Source organism: Homalodisca vitripennis, unplaced genomic scaffold (assembly GCF_021130785.1).
Source record: "Homalodisca vitripennis isolate AUS2020 unplaced genomic scaffold, UT_GWSS_2.1 ScUCBcl_124;HRSCAF=1272, whole genome shotgun sequence".
Taxonomy (NCBI): Eukaryota; Metazoa; Arthropoda; class Insecta; order Hemiptera; family Cicadellidae; genus Homalodisca; species Homalodisca vitripennis.
The window spans coordinates 501216-522138 of record NW_025776283.1 but is presented as its reverse complement, the minus strand read 5'-3'; the positions used below and the strand labels follow the sequence as shown (position 1 = coordinate 522138).

General features: G+C 34.9%; 1 protein-coding gene across 1 annotated transcript; it reads right to left on the bottom strand.

The window, feature by feature from the left end:
- Positions 1–1635: 1635 nt before the first annotated feature.
- Positions 1636–20918, bottom strand: LOC124370420. Its single transcript, XM_046828705.1, has 5 exons — positions 20652–20918; positions 18989–19159; positions 15343–15499; positions 4124–4210; positions 1636–3606 (listed from the first exon to the last, which is right to left on the bottom strand). The coding sequence occupies exons 1-5, from the start codon at positions 20916–20918 to the stop codon at positions 2720–2722; spliced, it is 1569 nt and encodes a 522-aa protein (XP_046684661.1). The 3' UTR covers positions 1636–2719.
- Positions 20919–20923: the final 5 nt, after the last annotated feature.

Genomic DNA, 20923 nt, shown 5'->3' with positions numbered 1-20923 from the left:
CAGGCTAGGCTGCGTCGGGCGAACTTCAACCAGCCGCCGCACTCGTATTTGGCGTGAAAAAGTACTGTATTTCTTAGACACTTAGTGATTATTTCAATTTATAATGTAAGCACCGAGGTATTTGAAAAATAACTATTAATATACTAAACATATGAAGGGTCACGAGCAAGAACAATCGGAGTCAACTGAACCCAGTTTGCCAGAAAACAGTTTTTAACGTTTAACGTCGCCTACCTACCATTAGAAAGGTCTAAAGGTAAAAATAACTATCTAAACATGTTACAAATAGTATTTAGTTTATTCCAAACATAGTAACAATTTTTTAAATCAGCACAATAAAAGGTTGTTTTAGACATAAAAAAAGAGTCATGACCTTGATTGTTTTTCCCCGTCTCTGGGCCTCATCAGTGAGTGGGTCGTCTGCAAAACTCGCCTCCGAGGCTTCCTAGAATGGTAAGGCTTTCCTAGAAACTTTTTAGGCCTCTTTTTGAATGTTTTGTTTGGTATCCTGGGCATAATTTGTTCAATAAATAGTTTATTTTACAATAAAACACACGAAAACAAAATCAAAACGCACCCAAATTTGAAACACAAATCACAATTAACCTTTCCAACAGTGAATGTAAACAATGTGTTTTAGTAGTAGACAACTGAATAATTGCTGCCAACCGTATCAAAAACAAATGTGAGCCACAGTTTTGAAACAGAATCACGATTACAAATACATACCTACCTACAATACCAGTGAGCGACTGTGCTAAACAATCTTTGTACATCTCTTTAGAAAAACATTTATATTTTCAAAACTACTCAGCAGAAATCAATAATTTTTACACCAAATTAATCTAAAAAATATAGGGATTTAAAAATATAAAACCCCAAAAAATGAAATTTTTGAGCTAATCAACCATCCGACTCCCCTTAACCCCTATAAAACATTTAGGTATCTGGGATTTGTTTTTTAATGGTACCAACAGTTGTTGTTCTGTGATTAACAAAAAGGTCGTTGGTAAGTGGAACATTGGTATAAAAATTGTCCATAGTGACATTTCTTCCTGTGCCATCTATTGGTTTGATGTCTTTTCATAACGCTGTTTACACTGATGTCTAAAGCAAATGGACCCTCTGGCTGCTTTGCTGGATATAATCCAGGTTCAGAGTGTAAAAAGATCTAGCATCTACTTGAGCATAATATATCATTTACGCCATACTTATCAGGCTTATTATTATACTGTCTGAACTTACATTTTCCTCGGAAAGCTTCTAGCATCTCATCTAAGGTAACATATTCTCCTGGAGAGTAACTGTCCGAGCAACGATTTACAAAATTTTAAAACACTAAACATTATGTGAAGGGCTTATAAGCCAAGGGGTACAAGTCCAAAAAACTTGTTTCTGAGAAAATCATGGTTAAAGTCAGTGTTAAAAAAAAAAATTATTACCATTGTGGTAGATCTACAAAAATATTTTTTAGTGTTTGATTATGTAACTGAAAAGTTTATTCATGCTTGTTTACATTTTTAAATGCTTTGGGTGTAAAGTTATTATTAAAATAAAAGTTTAAGTCATGACTTGTACCCCTTGACCACAAACTAAATAGATGGTTTAAAGAACATGGAATGAATAAAACTAGTGTAAGTAAGAAAGTTTTGTTTTATTGATACAAAGTAATAATTTATTTTGTTTTCCTCTTCTGAATAGTCACGATATATAACAACCAGAGTGTTTTTTACTTAGTCAGAGTCTGTTTCATAACAATTCCCACCATTTTCTATAGAGTCTGCTCCTTCATCGTTTGGCTCTGATACTTGAGGCTGTGGCACTTCAACTTGTATAGTTTGACTCCTGGTTTTAGCACGGGGGTTTCCTTCATAGTCCAGTTTTTTGTAAAACTCATGATGGATAGGAGGAACGTAGGGTAGAAGTTCTTGAAGGTCTTTGTACTTGGAAGCTTTAATTTTTTTCCTTTTTTGTTTTGGTTCTAGTAAGGGTAGTTCAGTGGGAGTTCTACCAGATGACTTTGCTTTCATGTCATAGGTTGAGAATGGCATAGAATCATTAAAAGTTGTTTTATAAAACAATGTCCATGGTACGTCTTTTCTGTATTGAAGCCACTGCATTTGTCCGATTCCAACAACAGATCTTTTAAAAAGATGTTGTACCCCTTCAAGTGTAATGAACTCTTCCTCTTCCATACATTTTACCATGAACCTTTTGCAACTTTTAGCAATGATTCCAGCCCAGTGGTCAGGAACAAACACAGATGTATTCGTGTTTCTTTTAGCTAACTCTATAGTTCCAAAATCACGATCACAGTTGTTGTACGAGTGGCCTGGCAGCAAAAACTTGTGGTCGACTACTTCAACTTGGGTTTTTTGAACAACATACAGCCAAAATTTAACTACATAATGACTTTTGTTTTGTCCCCCACAGTTATCACTAAATAATGTTAAATGATTAACGGTGGGGGGCAGTGCCTTCACGTACTGAAACATGCATGACGTAATTTCCTCACAACCTCTTGACGCTTGGCCCTCATGCCACAAATACATAGAAGCTTGTCCTGAGCTTATGTCATGGATACACAAGTTATAAGTCCACAACTGTCTAGAATAGTAGACCTTAGAACACGTCAAGACTGGAGTTGGCAGCATTTTTTGTAAGTCAAAACAAACCGCCTTGTGGCTTGAATCATTTTTGGCTTGTTCTTTGGCTTTGTCTAATTGTGCTTTAGCACTCTCTGCCTTGCGTAGGTGGAGTTCTTTCTGTACTGTAGCTGCCTGTTTTTCGTCAGGTGATCCAGCTGTTGGAGTCTGTCACATGTAGCACATGTGTCTGTTTGTGGCCTGTGAAAACTTAAATTGAATTTAGTATTAAAAACATACCTGTAGTATGGAAGCGTTAGAGGCTCCTTAGCTTTTTCTTTACACAGCTCCTTGTAAAAATCATACATTTTTTTTACATTAAGGCCAGGATTAAGATACTTTTTATTTGGATTTTGTTGACGTGAGTAGTGGCTAGTGTATCTAGGAAATTTCATAATATGCTCCTTGACAAACTCCAACTTTTCTGGGTTGGTTTTGTTCGGAGGAATTTTTTTACCTCGCTTGTCTCTTGGTGAAATAGATGTTCCTGATAGTTGTTTTCTTTTTACAATATTCATAACTCTTTTGTTGGAAATGTCAATTGTTTTAAGAAAAAACTCCTTGCATACTCTTTTTCCTACAAAAAAATACTGGCACGAAACAGATTTATTGTAATGTTCATTGTTTGCTCTGGTCTGATGTGGACTATGGTGTAAAATTACAGAATTCAAGAAAGCCGACTGCAACTCCCAGTTTCCAAGAGCCCAATACTCATTAAATATTTCTTGGCGTTTCTCTTGAGGAATATCACTGCACTCATACCTACAATTATGGTTAAAATCTCTGACCTGCTTTGGTTGATGGTTTTTCCCTGTTCTGTCAGTGTACCCTTCCCCTTTATTGCGAGCAATCGACCCCTTTTTTCTCTTCCACTGATCAGGCCTTCTTGTTTTCTTCTTTCCTTCATGTTTTGGTCTTTTTGCAGGCGGTCCATTATTTTGCTCTTCTACAACCACGCCACCTGGAGAATAGATTTTGGGATTAGAAAATTAGTATAAAGTTATGACTTTGCTAAAACTTTTTTAATTATTAGACATTGTAATGTATTTGTATAAGCATTTATTGTCCACGATTATTTAATTGTATGGTCACCTTGTTATTAGTTAGAAGAGATGTGGTTCACAATTTTTGTCATATATTTTTTTCCTTAAAGGTGAACTAAACAGAAAATAAATAATGCAGAGTGGTAGTTTATTTTTTCCAGTGGATAAATTATTATGGTTATTATAATTGAGGCAAGACTAATGTAGTACTACTATGCAGCTGATATAATGTCTTTGAAGGCTAACTAATGTGACTAGGCCTGATTCAGAATTGTTGTGTAGCCAGGAATTTTGGCTGGTCTGTGTAGCAACAAATAACTTACTTCTTTTACTATATTTCTATATCCTCAGTTTGTTGATTGCTTTTCTTCTAATTTACTTACATGGAGAAAATATGGTAGGCCTAGCTTATTAGATAAATAATACAAAACTTACTTGTTGATGGGCGATTTCTGAAAAGATCTCTTGCAGAATTGTCTTCATTTCCACTTGGCAAATAGTCAGGGTCTGCGTCAGTGTCATCTGCAGAAAAAAAACAAAATTAATTAACTTGATGTACATAAGCCTTTGTCTTCAACAAAATTGTGTAAATAATTCATTAATTAATAATAGAAGCTGATGTTTACAATGGGCCTAGCCTACTTCCAGTATAACTGTTCTTTAAGAAGCAGAAAAGGCTTTGTCCTTTAAGAAGAAAGTGTGCATAAAATGATCTTGGTAGTACCATATTTGTTTGTTAAAATGTAAACTATTCATCTCTCAAACAATGAAACAGGTTTTAATTACTTATTAAGTAAACAACTTACCTTCAAAGAGGTTAGGATCACTTCCATCAGAAGAACAATTGTCTGCCATTTCTTTCTATCTAGTTGTCTATTATCCAAATATTAACAAAATATTACAAAAATGAATTCTCATTTCATTAATATTAACAATAAGCAATATAATTGTTATTAACAATATTTAATAATAACAATAATAAGCTCTTCCCACCACAGTAAACTTCACTGACAGACAGAGTAATGAAAACAACAATGTGCCATGCAGCTGTTTCAAACCTCCTGCTCAGTAGTCAAGGGGTACATGTGACTTGTATCTCTTGACCACTCATCAAAATAATGTTATTGTTCAGTAGTCAAGGGTATTCACTGCTAGAGCTCAGCACCTGATGGTGACTGACTTATACCTCTTGGCCACCAACTTTTTATTATATTTAGCTACAAGAATCTGTGTCTAACTCATTTCACCAAAAAAATGGACTTGTACCCCTTGTCTTCTAACCCCTTCATGTTTAATTTTCTAGATTGGCAATGTATTGAGAACAAAAGGTATTTCTAGAAATACAACTTATTTATAGAAATATTTTCAATCCCAAGTTCATTATTGTTGGTTTTCACACAGATAGACAAAATAATCAAGAATAAATCCTTCAAAGTTCGATAATTTGAATGTAAAAGATATCAGAGTAAAATTGAATGGTTCTTATTATCCAGATGAATTACAAAATTTAAAAATTTCCGGAATTATGAATTATTTATTTTTCAGAATTGTGTATCAGATGTATCAAGATTTTAAGAAAGTTTATTACTAAAATATGGAAATATATTACAATCCCAAAGAATTTATAGGTAGACCCATTGATACAACAAAGAGTTTGACAAATATTTCTGGTTCAAAGGACGATATAATTATCAGTATGGATGTTCAAAATGCTGTTACAAATGCGATTTCGTATATTGTTGTTGTCTCTGAAAAATTGCTTGAATATGACATCATTAATTAAGAACGATATAAAAGAAATACATACAATGAGACCACTTGATCATACTTTCTACAGTCAATTCTGTTTTAAAGTAATAGACAAGTGATCTCAATTGAACCTAAAGAATTTTGAATTACAGATTGAAATAATTTTTTGTTGGAATATATTCATAGTTAAAATATTCCTTAAGTTTTATATCACTTAAATTTTTGTTAAACATGTAACTTATTTTTACTGGCTAATTTTATCCTGTTATATGTATATAAGGAATCTAAAGATTTAATATGGTTTATCTTAAATGTAGGTACTCATAATTTTTTTCTGGATTTTTGAAACATTTTTAATGTTTTTAGTGCCCCAATTGGTTATTGAATAATTTAGAAAAGACATGACAAATGCTGAAAATACAGACTTTATAAAGTTTTCTTCCTTACATACTTTTAATGGTTTAAACATTTTCTAATTTGTTTTTCAACAAGTTTAATATGTTGATTGAAAGTTAAATCTATAAGATACGGCTTAGGTATTTATAAGATTCAACTTTTTTAACCTCTTCAAGGACAAGTTTTTTTTATGTCTTTAATTTTGTTCAAAATTTATTTATAGTAAGTTTGTACTGTCAAAACATCAAATAAAATAAAATTTGTAACAAAAACTTTTATTATATATTTTTTATTGATTTTTTAGTTATCGTACACATATGTGCCGCTGCCCAGATGGAGAACTTTTTACATATGTTACAACTTATTGTAGCGTTACAGAAATACACTTGTTTCTAAAACATTTTATACATTAATTTCATTTAAAACTATAATATCGTCGTACTAATTAGCAAACCTCCTAAGTCCAAAATGGCATATTTTACAGGGTGAACTATAAACCGCGTAGAAAATGTTATAGTTGTTACTAATGGTATTTATACAGTGTTTTATTTAATAGTAACCATTTAAACCTGATTCTGATTAATCTTCAATACATTTTAATATTTATATATATTTCCTAGGAGTTAAGAGGTTTTCCTACAGTTTGCATTGGAGATAGGAGGTTTTCATACTGTAACATATTTTACTAAACTATTGGACTAGAGGATTATATTAGGAAACAAAAGTTACACTTTATACACAAACATTGTTTATTTATATACAATTAACACCTTTGAACAGGAATTATAGACGTATATATAAGTAGATAATAATATGGGGTTCCTGGCGCACTTTCGGAGCCGACCGAAAAGCAATGTAAAATACTGTTCAATGTACCATAAAGGAAGCTGAGAAATAACACAGCAAATCTCAATGAAAAATTAACCGAATCTACAGTCGTTCGTCTCCAAAAGCGATCCAGGATCGGCACATTACTATCTACTCTGAGGAATGAAAAATTAACCAAATCTATAGCTGTTTGCTTCTACTTTCTTAAGCTGTTGGAAACTAATCTGATTTGTAAAATGTTGTCAAATCTGCTACGAATAAAGGAAAAATCTTCGAAATCTTAATAAAATTTAATCAATTTAAAACATTTTTACTAAAAACATACTTTAATAAAAAACTTTTCTACTAAATAGTCACCAAACAACATGAACTCACCAAAGTCTCTACAATTTCTAGCATTAAAACAGTGCAACAAAGATGAATTCAGTGAATTGCCGGTTTATTTTCAACAACAGTTGATACCGTCTTCGATACTTTCCTTAAATGAAACAGAATTAAAAGAACTTGTAGAGTCTTTTGCAGAAAGAACGAAAACTGCACACGTGTACACACAAAAAACGAAAAAAATAAGGGATTATATATTTAATATAATTACGAAAGATATTGAAAAGAAAGTAAAAAATAAACAAACAGAGAGTTTTCATCGTTTTTTTATGAAATTTTTCCCATATTATACGTCCTTTCAAGATAATCAAGACTTAATTGATGAATTTCTTAGGAATTTTTGTAAGTATCAAGATTTATCAACACAATTCATTAAAGAGCATTATAGAATTTTTCTTATAGAATATAGCCACATTTTGTGTGAAACAAAAGGTATTATTGTAGATAATATTCCATGTGATTCCTATGAAGAAAGACACCAACTATGGTTATCAAAACAGTACTATGACGTGGGGAGGGACTGCAAGTTTTAGAGCACAACTGAAAAGAAACATCTGGACAAAAAAAAGTAACCACACATTACTGAACTAACATGTTTTTCTTCTTTCCAAACAGCTGCTGATGATCAAAGCTGAAAAAAAAACATATGGGAATGGGAGAAAAAAAGTAACTCTCATATGGAAGAATATTGATTTATTTTCAGTTAGGAAACAAACTCAAGGTCTCAGCGTTCCTAGTGGTAACGCATACGTCATGAAATTATTATGAAGTTAGTCGAGGTCACCGCGTTCCTAGTGGTAACGCCTACGTCATAGTTAGTGAAACAAACAGTCGAGGTCACCGCGTTCCTAGTGGTAACGCCTACGTCATAGTTAGTGAAACAAACTCTCACAATGTTCATCACTCTTTCTTCCAAAATTCTTCATACTCTTTTTCTTTCAACATATTTGTAACATCCTTATGAAATTCTCCAAAAACGTACAGTTGAAATTGATAGCAATTTTAATTTAGGATATTGATTCACTAGTCTTCCAATTATTCGTAATCTCCTTCCATATCCTTCGTTTATACCAAAATGTTTCTTGATAAATGTTTTCCATGGTTCTTGTTCCTTGTAAGAATTATAGTAAATTTGTAAAAAATAACCAAATTCAGAATTTACATGAAAAGTTCTTGCAGAATGTCGTTTAATTGTTATATTATAGCTAGACAAAAAAGTATGAATCTCCAACATGTTTTTTTCATTCGGCAAAATTAATTTTGTTATTTTATCATCTGGAGACAAAAGTTTCAATAGTGAAAGATGTATTTGTTCGTTTGATTTTATTGGTTTTTCTTTCATTAATTTGAAGTTTAAAATACTCTTTAGGTCCCATTTAGGTTTTTTAGGTAAAGTAATACTAACCTTCAACCTTTCAACTTCTTGTAGTGATTTGTTCTCAAGTACATTAATTATTTTCAACGATTTCTCATGATAACTTTTTAGTTCAGCGAAATTGTTGTAGAAATCTTTTACTCCTTCATACACTATTTGAGCTTCTTCGATTTCACCTTCTAATTCCATAATAAATGGTATGTTAAACAAAATACAACACTTATCACTCACATAGCCAACGCCCAGTATTGCTGTTTCATCTACAAGGAAAATTACGTATATTACAAGCAGTAGTACCAACATGCTAAAATGAAATTTCCCATAATAATAGATAGTCAATAGTTATTGTTTTCAATGTATATTATAAAAGTATTATACTTGTGAATGTATATGAAATGAGCAAATCTTTCCAAACTTGTATCTCAAAAACTACTTAACAGATTTTGATGAAATTTGGTACACATATAGCAAATGCTTAACTCTTTCGACTTAACTTATCCATAAGGGTGAAATCATCCCCTATTTCTTAATATTCAAAGAAAAATAAAAAATTTTATCGGAAAAATCTGAAACTTCAAAAACAAGAGAGTTCAACTTAAAATTTCATGAAAATAACAAAATTTTCAAAATCTACCCCAATCATCCCTTATCTTAAAACTCTTATATCTCGAGAACTATTAGAGCTTTTTTGATGAAATTTGGTATATAGGATCAGTAAATACTAAAGTATTTTTTTAAATCATCACTTCCGGTCCATGACCTTGGAATAGTTTTTTCCTAATATCATCCCTATTTTTCAAAATTTTGTTATGTAATTTAAAATGTATACTTTTACCAATGTCTTTAACAATTCTGTAAAGTTTTAAAATATTCCGATGAATAATATAGAAAATGCGAGGATACGGCTAGAGAGAGTACACGCGACTATTGCCAAAATGCTTAGTCACTTTGTGAACCGTCATCAGACTGATTGGGATGAATATCTCCCATATATAACTATGGCTTATAACAGTCAAAGCCATGAGGCTACGGGATTTTCGCCGTACGAAATGTTGTTTGGGCTAAAAATGGAAGCTCCTATGGAGTGTGACTTGACTATCACGGAAGATAACGAGGTATTTGGTGATCATGTAGAGACTCTGCGCGCGAAGTTAAAGGAAACCCATGAAGTTGCTGCGCGACGTAAGGCATTGGCCAGGGCCAAGTATGAAAGGCAGTACAACAAGACAGTGAAGGATTCGTTGTACGAGGAAGGCCAGTACGTTCTGCTGCACGTGCCGAGTATCGGACGTCACAGAGTGAAGAAACTGTCAAAACTATGGAAGGGTCCCTACAGGATAGTCAAGGTGTTATCGTCGTTGAATTTAGTTTTGAAAGTGAGAAATAGAGAAATCGTGGTTCACGTGAATCGAGTAAAGCCGTACGTGAGTAGAACCAAGGTGAACCAGGTGCCGGAAGTGCACGTTGACGACGATGTTGGCGATATCGAGATTCCAGACTCGAATATCTGTATTGGTGAGGGAACACCATCAGCAGATGATGGTATCCCTGTACCAAGTGTTGGCACACCTCGTACGGGAAATAGGTTGCCACGTGTAAAAAGGAGGCCAGCACGCCTCGAAGACTATGTGCCATAGTTGGGAATTATATCGGTGGTGCTTTGACAAGTGGGAAGTGCTTGACATGCTTATGGGACTGGTGTTTCGTGTTGTAAAGATAAAACTCGATATAAATTTGAAGTTCTGTTTTAGGATTGATTTTTCTAATCCTGGGAGTAGTAAGCTGCTTCCAGCAAGGGGTCATATTTGAAGGAGGCAGAGATGTGCTGCTGACGGATAGCCATTGGAGGGTCACGTTGCAGTACAACTTGACGCAGATTGAAGAGGAATCCCGAAATCTAAGTATCTTGGTAACTGAGGTAAAGAATCATTTTAATACATTTTTCGAAGATCTACTTAATGAAAATATGAGTTCACACTCTCCATTAATTCAATTGGAAGCCGGATTTCGTTACGAATTTGTGCTATTACAGCAGTCAGTTAGTGAATACCTAAATGAAATTGATGATCTAATAAAACTGTTACCACAAAGACGTGGAAAACGAGGTTTAGTAGATGCAGGAGGTCATGTGTTAAAGTTTCTGTTTGGTACACTTGAGAATAGCGATTTAGAAATCATTGACGGAAAAATGGATTATTTGTACAACACCAACGAGGAAATAGTGCATCAAGCTAAGGAGCAGGTGACTGTTCTAGCAAATATGCAGGCGGAAATAGTATCACATGCAAAAACAATAAATAACGTAATTTCTATATTGAAAAAATATCATTCTAATATGCATGAACAAATGGTTAAAATTTTCACACAAGCAAATGCTGCTCATTATCAGTTAAAAACTCTTTTTGAATATTTGAAGTTAAGTTCTGCGCTTTCGGATACTAAAGAAACAGTAAGTAGTGCAAGACGAAAGATAACTAAATTCCATCAAGCAATTGAGAGCTTAGCAGCTGGGAAGGTTGACAGTAACTTGCTAACACCTCATGAGTATCTAAGAATTTTGAAGGAAATTGAAAAGGTTATACCTCCAACGACTAAATTGTATTCACCTGTTAAATTAGAAAATATTCATCAATTTTATTCTGCTGTGGTTGTTCATAGTTATACAACGATTCACACCCTAAGGGTAGTGATGAGGTTGCCTCTTTCAAACGATAATAAGATGTTCCAATTATATGATATTATTACCTATCCGGTGTATGATGCCTCTCTCAAAGTATGGACCCAGTGGGAAGTTGGTACCCAAAAATTATTGATCAGTAAGGATCGGTTGATGTACTCGATGTACAATCAATTGGAGTTCGACCGAGAGTGTCGAGGGGAACAACTGATTGTTTGCCAGTTATCGAATGTCCTGTTAAGCGTAAGCAAGAGACCAAATTGTGCGGTTGAGATGTTTCATTACGAGCAAGTGAGGCTCTGTGGTAGAAAATTAATATCGGGATTAAGATCCCCGGTACTTGTCAAAACTCCAAGCCGATGGATATACAGTGCCTCAGAGGAGCACAGATTGACTTTGAACTGTCTAACTAGTGACGGGACCCTGAATATAACTTCCGCGGTAGTGAAGGGGGTCGGTGAATTTAGAGGAATTGATATGTGTGATGTTGTCTCTGAAGAATTCAAGGTGCCTGCCCGTATTCACGGCAGCTCTGTGTTCTCAGAACAGATAAGTGAAATTGTGTTTCCAAATGTGGAAGAAATTTACACAAGCGAGGAGAAGGAGCTGTTTAGCTCTGAGCAGGAAACGGCTGTGAAAGTCCTGCAGGGACTGAACGAACGGCTGGGCACATTAGGTGTTAAGGAGTACCGTCCGGAGGACGTAGTCCGTCATCTGAAGTCCCACATTCTGTTTGGTCGAAGATTTTATGCTGCAAAAGTGGCAGCTGCTGGTAGTTTTGGGTTAGTGTAAATCCTGATGCTTGTGTACATGTGTTACAGATTTGTTATGCCTGTGATGGCATGGTGGTCGAGTCGCCGGAACCGTCGCCGACAGCGTCGCCGGAACCGTCGCCGACAGCGTCGCTCCGCCATTCTGACCGAGGTCTTCGCAAAAGTGAGAGGCCTGACGTCACTAGACAGTCCTGAAGGAGACCAAGAGGGTGTGAACCCTGGAGAGATAAACGATGTTGAACAGAACGTGGAGGTAGTTGTTAATCTCGAGCGACTGCGGGACGTGATACAAGCTTTGTAACTGTGAGTAATGACACTCTGAATAAGTGTGAGTCCCTCAACTCACTGTGGTATGGTGAGGAAGTTTTGCTTGGCAAACTCCATACCGATTGCTCCAGACATTCGTGTTAATGCTGTGACGGAATAATCTTTCAAAGGCCTTGAGTAAGGAATGATCGATTTGTGTTAATTGTGGTTGACTAGTCAAGTTGTGTTGAGAGATGTGTGCACACGGGACAGTTGTTAAAGGAGACACTGGAAGATGTATTAAGGAATATACTCGTAGTTATGTTAGGTTGGTGATTGTTGATGTAACCATGTTTTTAGATGTAACGTTTTAATTTGTAAAATTGTAGTGTTGTGGAATGTTGTAACTAATCTTGTGTTCTGATCAGGCAGACTTGGAGATATAATTTTAAAAATTATTCGATATTTGGCTAAAATTTTAAACGATTGACAAAACGTAAGTAAAATAAACATGTGAGACAACCACATGGGGCACAGGAAGGACCTGCCGGCCATCCAAACATACCCTTAACCCTGATCCTACCTTTACCCCAAAGTTCTGGACTGTGTAACCCATTGTTGGCTTGATGCCCATGCGTTCAACAGTAATTGTTAGACTAACTTGTCGCAACTGCCTAGTTGGCTTGCGCAACCAACTAAGCGGTGTAACGTCTCCAGTCTGGCCGATGTAGTAAAGTTGTAAGTTGTTTGTTAGTTTTCTTATAAGTGAATTGTGAGTTCTATATGAATATGTTTGGCTTAGGTTAATTTTAAGCTCTAAGGCATCAGCAGAATGTAATGAAATGTAGAAGGAAGGTCTCGGTGAGCTACCCTGTTTCCAGGGGTAAGCGAGGTGAAAACCTTGGGGAGCCCCCAGGTCCACAATGCCCTTAAAAACCAAGCGTGGGGGGCGGAACCTTTAGTTTTAGTTTTTTTTGTTGTTGTTGTTTCTGCCATGAAACTGAAGAAGGTCGAGAAGTGTGAGGAATGTGTCCTCCAGTTGTTGGATGTTCAGAAGAACGTCAACGCAAACTTTTTAAAAGATGAAAGGTTTTTGAACCGCTTTTCCAGAGACCCCCCTCGCATTTACAGTGTAACGGCCACCCACTAAACTGGGTCGAGCCACTAGTTTTAAGTCCTTTTGTCAGGGCCCTTATGGAATGTAGTACTGTAATGGTTTGGTCGATGCCTTAGCAGCTTAATAAGAACAATTAAGATGTTAGCAATTTTTGTACTATTTTTGAGGATGTTTCTTAATGATTTATTTTGTTAGTTAAGTTTGATGTCATTCATGACATGCTACTTGTTGGCTGTGTATATTATAATGGTTTTGTGTTATAGTCGATGTACAAGTGAACTAACTCAGGATAACTCCATTATAATCCATAGTAGGGGTGACTGAGGAAACCGGCCCCGAGTGAAAACCCACGAAGCTTAACCAGGAATGGGGGAGTAGCGTTCAAAATTCACAAAGAAGACTACCACTTTATAATTATTTTAAATTTAATTAGGCTCTGCAAAATGTGGTATGTTATCAACTAATATTTTTGATCATTAAAATTAAACCCATCAAACCGTAGTTATCCTGGAGTGCTAAACCAGATTAATTAAATGTAGTTGTGTTGTAGTTCAACTTGAAATGTTTAAGCATTATAGATTAAGTTTAGAAGCACTGGTTAGTTCCCTTGTACTACGTATTGCTTTAAATGTGTTACTGGTTAGGTAGTCGTATTTGGGTCATTAGAGATAATGGTTATCTGATGTTAATGACTGGTCTTGAATTAGTATCGTAGTATACCATGATATATGTGTTGTAAGCCTGAAATCTTTTGTGTTCAATCATTGAGAAGAGAGCGAGCGATCGGATCGAATTAAAGAATTACGTATCGCGTTTGCATACTTTTTTTATTAAAAGAAATTTCTGCCTTTTTAGGGAACTCAATTGTTTATTTAAATTTCATTTAGTTGAGGCTACTGAGTGACAGCTGGCATGGTAATCAATGAACATATACTAAGATTTTCTTGCTAAAGGATAGGACAGAGATCCTCCCCTGCAGATTAGAGACTTTTCTTCTGGCTGCTGGCTGATGGTTCCTCATACTTGGGGACAAGTATGGTTTTAAGGTGGGGGGAGTGTGACGACCCCAGCATATAGTTCTAAGACCAGACCGGTAACATCGTATGCGGTCTTAATCAGCTAATTTAAAATATTAAATTATCAGTAATATATTTTATTTTTATTCAGCATAACATTTAATTGTAGTAACATTTAATTGTCTTGGTCGTACAGTTGCTGTCTTTTTTGTTAAGAACTGAACAAAAATCTTTTTCGCTTGCCAATCTAGGCTCCAAAACTCATCAAAATTTCGTTTTCTGTCATTTTCTGTAATTGAATAGCACTGTATTTGCCCGTTTTTCTTACTTTTGCATAAACATCTAGGCTTCATTTCTCTTGGTGTTTTTTTTTTATGTCATACTTCCACTTTCCATCATTAAGCTTCTTTTTTCCTAAATATTCTTGTCCTAATTTTCTTCCTGTTTTAGATATATTGATTTTCCAATCTTCTGGTTTTACATGGTGCCGCTGTGACGACCCCAGCATATAGTTCTAAGACCAGACCGGTAACATCGTATGCGGTCTTAATCAGCCAATTTAAAATATTAAATTATCAGTAATATATTTTATTTTTATTCAGCATAACATTTAATTGTAGTAACGAGTAATGAATATATGCAGCCAGACTTATTAGGTTAAGCAGTGCAGGTGGGGAAGATATATATTTTAATTCAGCACATGAATTGTAAGTCCAAGTCTGTCAGCAGTAAGCCTGGTAACTTTCCATACCCAGAGCAGCTGCGCAGTTACTGGGTGGTAAACAGGCAGGAATTTGCTGAGGTAGCGTCTGGAACAACGCTGCTCCCTGGAGTTCGTTGTTCTGAGTCGCAGTCGTGCCAGGGTTTTGAACGCGTCAAGCTCGCGTGAAATCGCTCTCTCGCTCTCTCTCCCGTTCTAAATTTGTAATTGTTCAACTGATTCTAAATTATGCAATAAAATTCAAATTGTTTTCGCAATAAACTAAATTGTTTTATTTGGCCAACCGAGGAGAGAATTTTTATTACAGCAACCTGGGCTAGTTTCCATCACCGTGTCCGAATTAGAACCCGAGAACTTTTTAAATTAAATTACGTGTGGTCGTCACGCCACACCGCTTCTTGCGTGTTTTTAACTGCGGATCATTCTCTAATATTCTGTCATCCCTATCTTCTTCTAGATCACTCTCATTTGGTTGGTAATCATCGGTCTGTGTATCTTCGATTTCCATTTGATCATCAGAATCACCAAGCTTATTTGTCAAATCCTCTAAATATCCATCAACTCCAGACATAGGTTTTTTTTCTTGTATTTTTTCAACAATTTTTTCTTCACAATTATTTCTGCATATTTTTGATTCATCATTGACATTATATTGCTTCTCATCTTCATTTTCAATGTGATCCAACAAACCACTGATATTTTGTATCGTATCAGGGTCAATAGAGATATTACCAGTAGTAGCAATGTCCATTAAAAAATCATCGGGTTCATTTGGGAGAGGAGAAGGAACCGATATTAATATATCACTACTTAGTAAGTTCAAATGAATGTCATTATTACTTAGGCCTAAGTTGGTTTCAGCATCATCTACATTTGAAGTTACATCTAAAATCAACTGTTTATTATCGTGTTCAAAATTTGAAAGTGATCCATCACTATTAACCACGAAAGTCCCTTCACAATGTTTCACGTTTGTAGCTAATTTCACTAGTCTTTCCCCTCTTGACAAAGTAGATAGGTCAATAATCGAGGATGACGAAGAAGTTTCATCGTCTTCTTGATGTTCTGTAATATAAATACAGTTGTTGAAGATAATGTTTTTTAATTTTTAAACCTATCTCCAATGCAAAAAGTAGTTATTGACCTTTGCTTTTGTATTTAGTCCTGGGAATAATATAGTAGGCCTACCTAGTCGAGGTTAACGATTAGGTAAATATAATTTAGATTATTCATCACTAATAATGAATTATACAAGAATTATTTTGGGGAGTAATAATTATTAGCCAAATAATAAGGTTAAACAACATACTGATGTCAAACAGAAAACCTCTTAACTCCATAAAGTCAACTGGCATAACCTAAATTCTGAATATTAGCATACCTCCTAAGTCCCAGACAAAAGTTTACACCATTTAAGTAAGTAATGTAAAAAATAACTACTATACTACAGTAAATAAATAAAATTTAATACTTACTTTTTGTAAATCTCTCCATGTGAGTAGTGAATTAACACAGGAACACATTAACAATTAATGTTAAACACAGCACCACGTTTCCTGGGTCACCAACAATGGATCAACTGGGAGTTAGCAGGTGTGCCAATTCACAAAATGGAATCATGGACTTAGGAGGTTTTCTGTATTCACTTTTATTATTTAAAGGGATTTTTCTCACATAGGAGGTTTGCATTACAGAAAAGATTTTTTTTTTCTTGAAATGTTGGTATTAAAAGTCAAAATAACAAAAAAAATGGACTTAGGAGGTTTGCTAATTAGTACGACGATATGTAACATAGCATTGTACTTACCACAATTTGTGTAACTCCACTAGTGCTTGGTAACTTCATAATATACGTTTCTTTATGTTCAAGTGTCTATTTACAATTATTTACAATTCACATTAGCCTACATAGTGCTTATGAGTGAAACCCTGACATGCACTCAGGGCAAAGAGGCACGTCACACTTGAGGCAAAAATAACGTGTTCTCTTTTTGCACTGTTTGTATCTGCATCGTAAACCGTTAGCAAGATCACGTTTGTCTGGGAAATGACCAGTCACATCGAGTCTAACATCGTCGCTGCACCCTGGTCTAGCTCTTTTCTTTACTTCTATTTCCTCTTGTTGAGATGGGCGGCCTTTCCTTTTCTTTACTCTGGATTCAAACACAGCGTGGCAAATACTTAGTTTGAAATCCACAAAAGACATTTTATTATTTTCAACGTTTCTGAACACAACCCAAGCATTTACAAGTGCCACGTTTAGTAAATGAAAGAAAATTCTTAGATAAAACTTCTTATTCTTCAGTGCATGGAGATAATGAGCTACCATCCTATCAGACATGTCCACCCCACCCATGAACTTATTGTAGGTAGACACGCTGAATGGTCGTGAAACATCAACCATCTTGTTAAGAATTCTTGAATACCGTTGAACTTTGTCCATAGGCTCTTTACCAGCGAATGTCGAGAGCATATGCACTGGTCTGTTATCCATCCATCTTGTTATAGTGATATTATCTGTAGATGTAACCACACTCATTGTTCCTCGTCCTTCTTTGCCTAAATCCTTTTCTGATTTCATCATTTCATCGGCACCCATCATGCGGTTTTTCCGCAAGGTTCCTACTACATATATCTCTTTTTTCAACAACTCTTTACACAATGGAACACTATTGAATAGATTGTCTAAATATAATTTGTGGTTTACGCCTTCAAGCCCTTTGCATAACCTTATAACAGTGTCCGCAATAGGACCCATCGGACTGTTAGAATTGTCATTTTTAGTTGAACCCTGGTACATCTCAAACATAGATACATAACCGTCGGCGCTAGCAACAACCCAGGCTTTGAACCCCCACTTCTTTGGTTTAGATTTTATATACTGCTTTGCTCTGCTTCTCCCTTTGAACGGAATTATCATCTCATCAATCGCTACATTTTCTGTTGGGGAAGCAACTTGTCCAAATGACTCATTGAGGGATTGTATTACCGGTCGGATTTTGATGAAAATGTCCTTATTATTTTCTGGCAAGGCGTCATTGTCAACGAAATGGATGTACCTTTTAAGTTTTTCAAATCTTTTCAAATTCATGGATTCAGCTATAAGGGGTAGCCTAATCAAACTACTTGAAGACCAATACATCCGATAGGCAGGGTAACGGAAAACTGTCATAGCAACATTAGTTGTCAAAAATAACAAAATCTCATCAGCAGATGTACTAAAATTGTGATCGTTGTTTTGGACGGCATAGCGTGTTGTTTCTTTGGCAATTATTGTGTCTAATAGGGTCTCTGGAAAAGTATTTTTGAAGTAGTAAAGGGGTGTTTTAGGTCCATTAGTTTCATTTAAATTATAAACTTGAATACCTCTGAAAGGTGGTATGTTATTAGAAAATTGATTGTCATTGCACTGCCATACAAGTTTTGGTTGTTTTGGTGCTTTGCGTTTTAGAGTTTTGATCGGGCTAGGCCTATCTTTAGGTTTTGAAATTGATTGTTTTGATTTTCTTTCATTTTTCCTTAGCTTGCTAGGCCTATCTGTATCAATTTGAGATTTATTTTTACGCTGTGAAATAATGTGGGGTAATTTAGGACTAGGCCTACCAACTGAAATACCTGCAGATGTTGAGGGTATGCTAAGATTGTCAACAATATCTAAACTTTGGACTAGGCCTACATTTACAGAGTTTGAATCCAATATTTTGTCACTAACAGTGGGACTAACAGAAATGGTAGGTGCGTCATTAGGCATATCTTGAATGTTTTCCAATAGATTGAGGCATATGTCTGAAATGTTTACATCACTTATATTATCAATGTTTACATCAGTTACCAGACTATTTTGCAAAACCTCACTTACAATTGAATTAGATAGGCTTGTGTCCGAGGTATTACTTGAAAGACATCCGCTTTGATTGTTTACTTCAATTTCAACATTAGGTTGAACTTTTTTTGAGAAATATTTAGGCCTACGGTATTTATCTAATTTAGTATTCAAAACTGTCTCATAATTGCCTACCTCTCCCAGGAATCCTGCACTATCTTCGTCATCAGATGGATATACTATATCACTATCATATGCATCAGACTCATATGAGTCGAACTCTGAGTCATTTGGACATTCTAAATAGTTTAGAATTCCTAAAATCTTTTCAGGTTCTGAACGTAAATTTATCTCGTCTTCATCCATCTTAAATATAAGTAAAAAACACTGAAATTCACTTATAACACAGAGCACAACACTCACAAAAACAAAACACCAACATAACCTCACAAAACAAACTCACATGGCATACTTGACACAAATGGGCAGTGGCACATGTGTGTACGTTTCAAAATCAAGTATTTTTATTATTTAGCTTTATAATATACAATATAAATTAATGTATATTGATAGAAAAATATATGGTCTATCTGAAAAATAAATCCCAAACTTCTCCCTATTAACACTCAGTCATAAGAAATTGTCAAAATTCAAAGACTTGAGAATCAGTTTCTCTTTTGACTATTGTTGTGAATAGGTTCTCAAAACAGGCTAGCCAACAAAATAGATATTATTGGCATCATATGAGCCATTGCCCATTGGAGAACACCTCATATTGAATTTTCTACAGATTTTTAACTTAATGTCCACATATGTGCCAGTGTCCTTGAAGAGGTTAATATCTAATTGTTCATTAGTTTTGGAGAAATGTATGTATTCTGTTTTTTGTAAGTTTAAGGTTAATTTATTTTGTTGTAGCCAATTTTTAATTTTTGTCAGGTCCTCGTTTGTTTTTTTATATAATTCATTACCTTCAACTATTAAAGCTGTATCATCTGAAAAGAGTACTAGTTCACCATGTAAATTTAAATTTGTGATACTATTGATGTATATTAAAAACAAAAGAGGGCCAAGACAATTTCCTTGAGGAACTCCACAGGTGATTTTTTCTAAATTTGAAATTTTGTTGCCAATTTTTGTGTTACAGAACCTGTTGTCAAGATAACTAGCAAATAAGTATTTTACCTCTTATTCCTAATTAGTATAGTAATATCTTAAAATCTACAATATCAAAAGCTTTCTTAAGATCTAGAAGTGGAATTAATGTATCTTTGTCAATGTTGTTTACAACAAAATTTATTGCTTCATCAGTACTTACCGTAAATCGGGGTGAATAGCAACAGTTTTCAACTTTGGAGCTAAAAAACAGTTATTAAATTTAATGCTAAACCAGTGAAAATTACCTCAGTTTTCCGGTCTTGCCTTCTTCTATTAAGCAGTATTAATTATTTTTAAATATCCTTCACCAAAAAAATTAAAATGTTACTGTTTCTATTCACCCCACGGAAAGGGGTGAATAGAAACATCTGTTGTTTTTGCTAGATATTTCTATTTCCCAGTGTTGAGATGAATGGAAACACACTGTTTTATGACCTTTTACATGTTGCAATATAAAAAAGCATGGGAACAGATTTTTAAATGCACTTTTTCATGTAAACAATTTATTAATACAAAAAATCGTTACCGGTACAAAAGAAACAAGCAGCAAACATTAGCTAGGTTTTTGATTGACTTCTACTACTTAATATAATGTCAGTCCACTGAGATCATCATCAAAACTAATGGTATTGTTAAAACGTGATGTGCTTGGGGCAACAATTGGAACACCAAGTTTACGGACAACATCGATTTTGCTTACGAAGGAGTCTTCATCTGTAACAGCAAATTTTCTCGCAAAAGGTTGTTTTTTGTAGAACTGGCAGATGTAACCACCTTCTTCATAATCTTTGACTTGGCAAACATATAGTCTGAAGTGGGCTTTAGTTTTCCCATAGATCTTTACCACAGCGAAATCTCCGGGAAGAAATGACAATTGCGTATTTAAGGGCTCCTCTACACCTGACTCTTCGTCTGGAGATGACAAGATTAATTCTTTGTCTGTGTCTTGGACAGAATAGTCTGACATGTCAC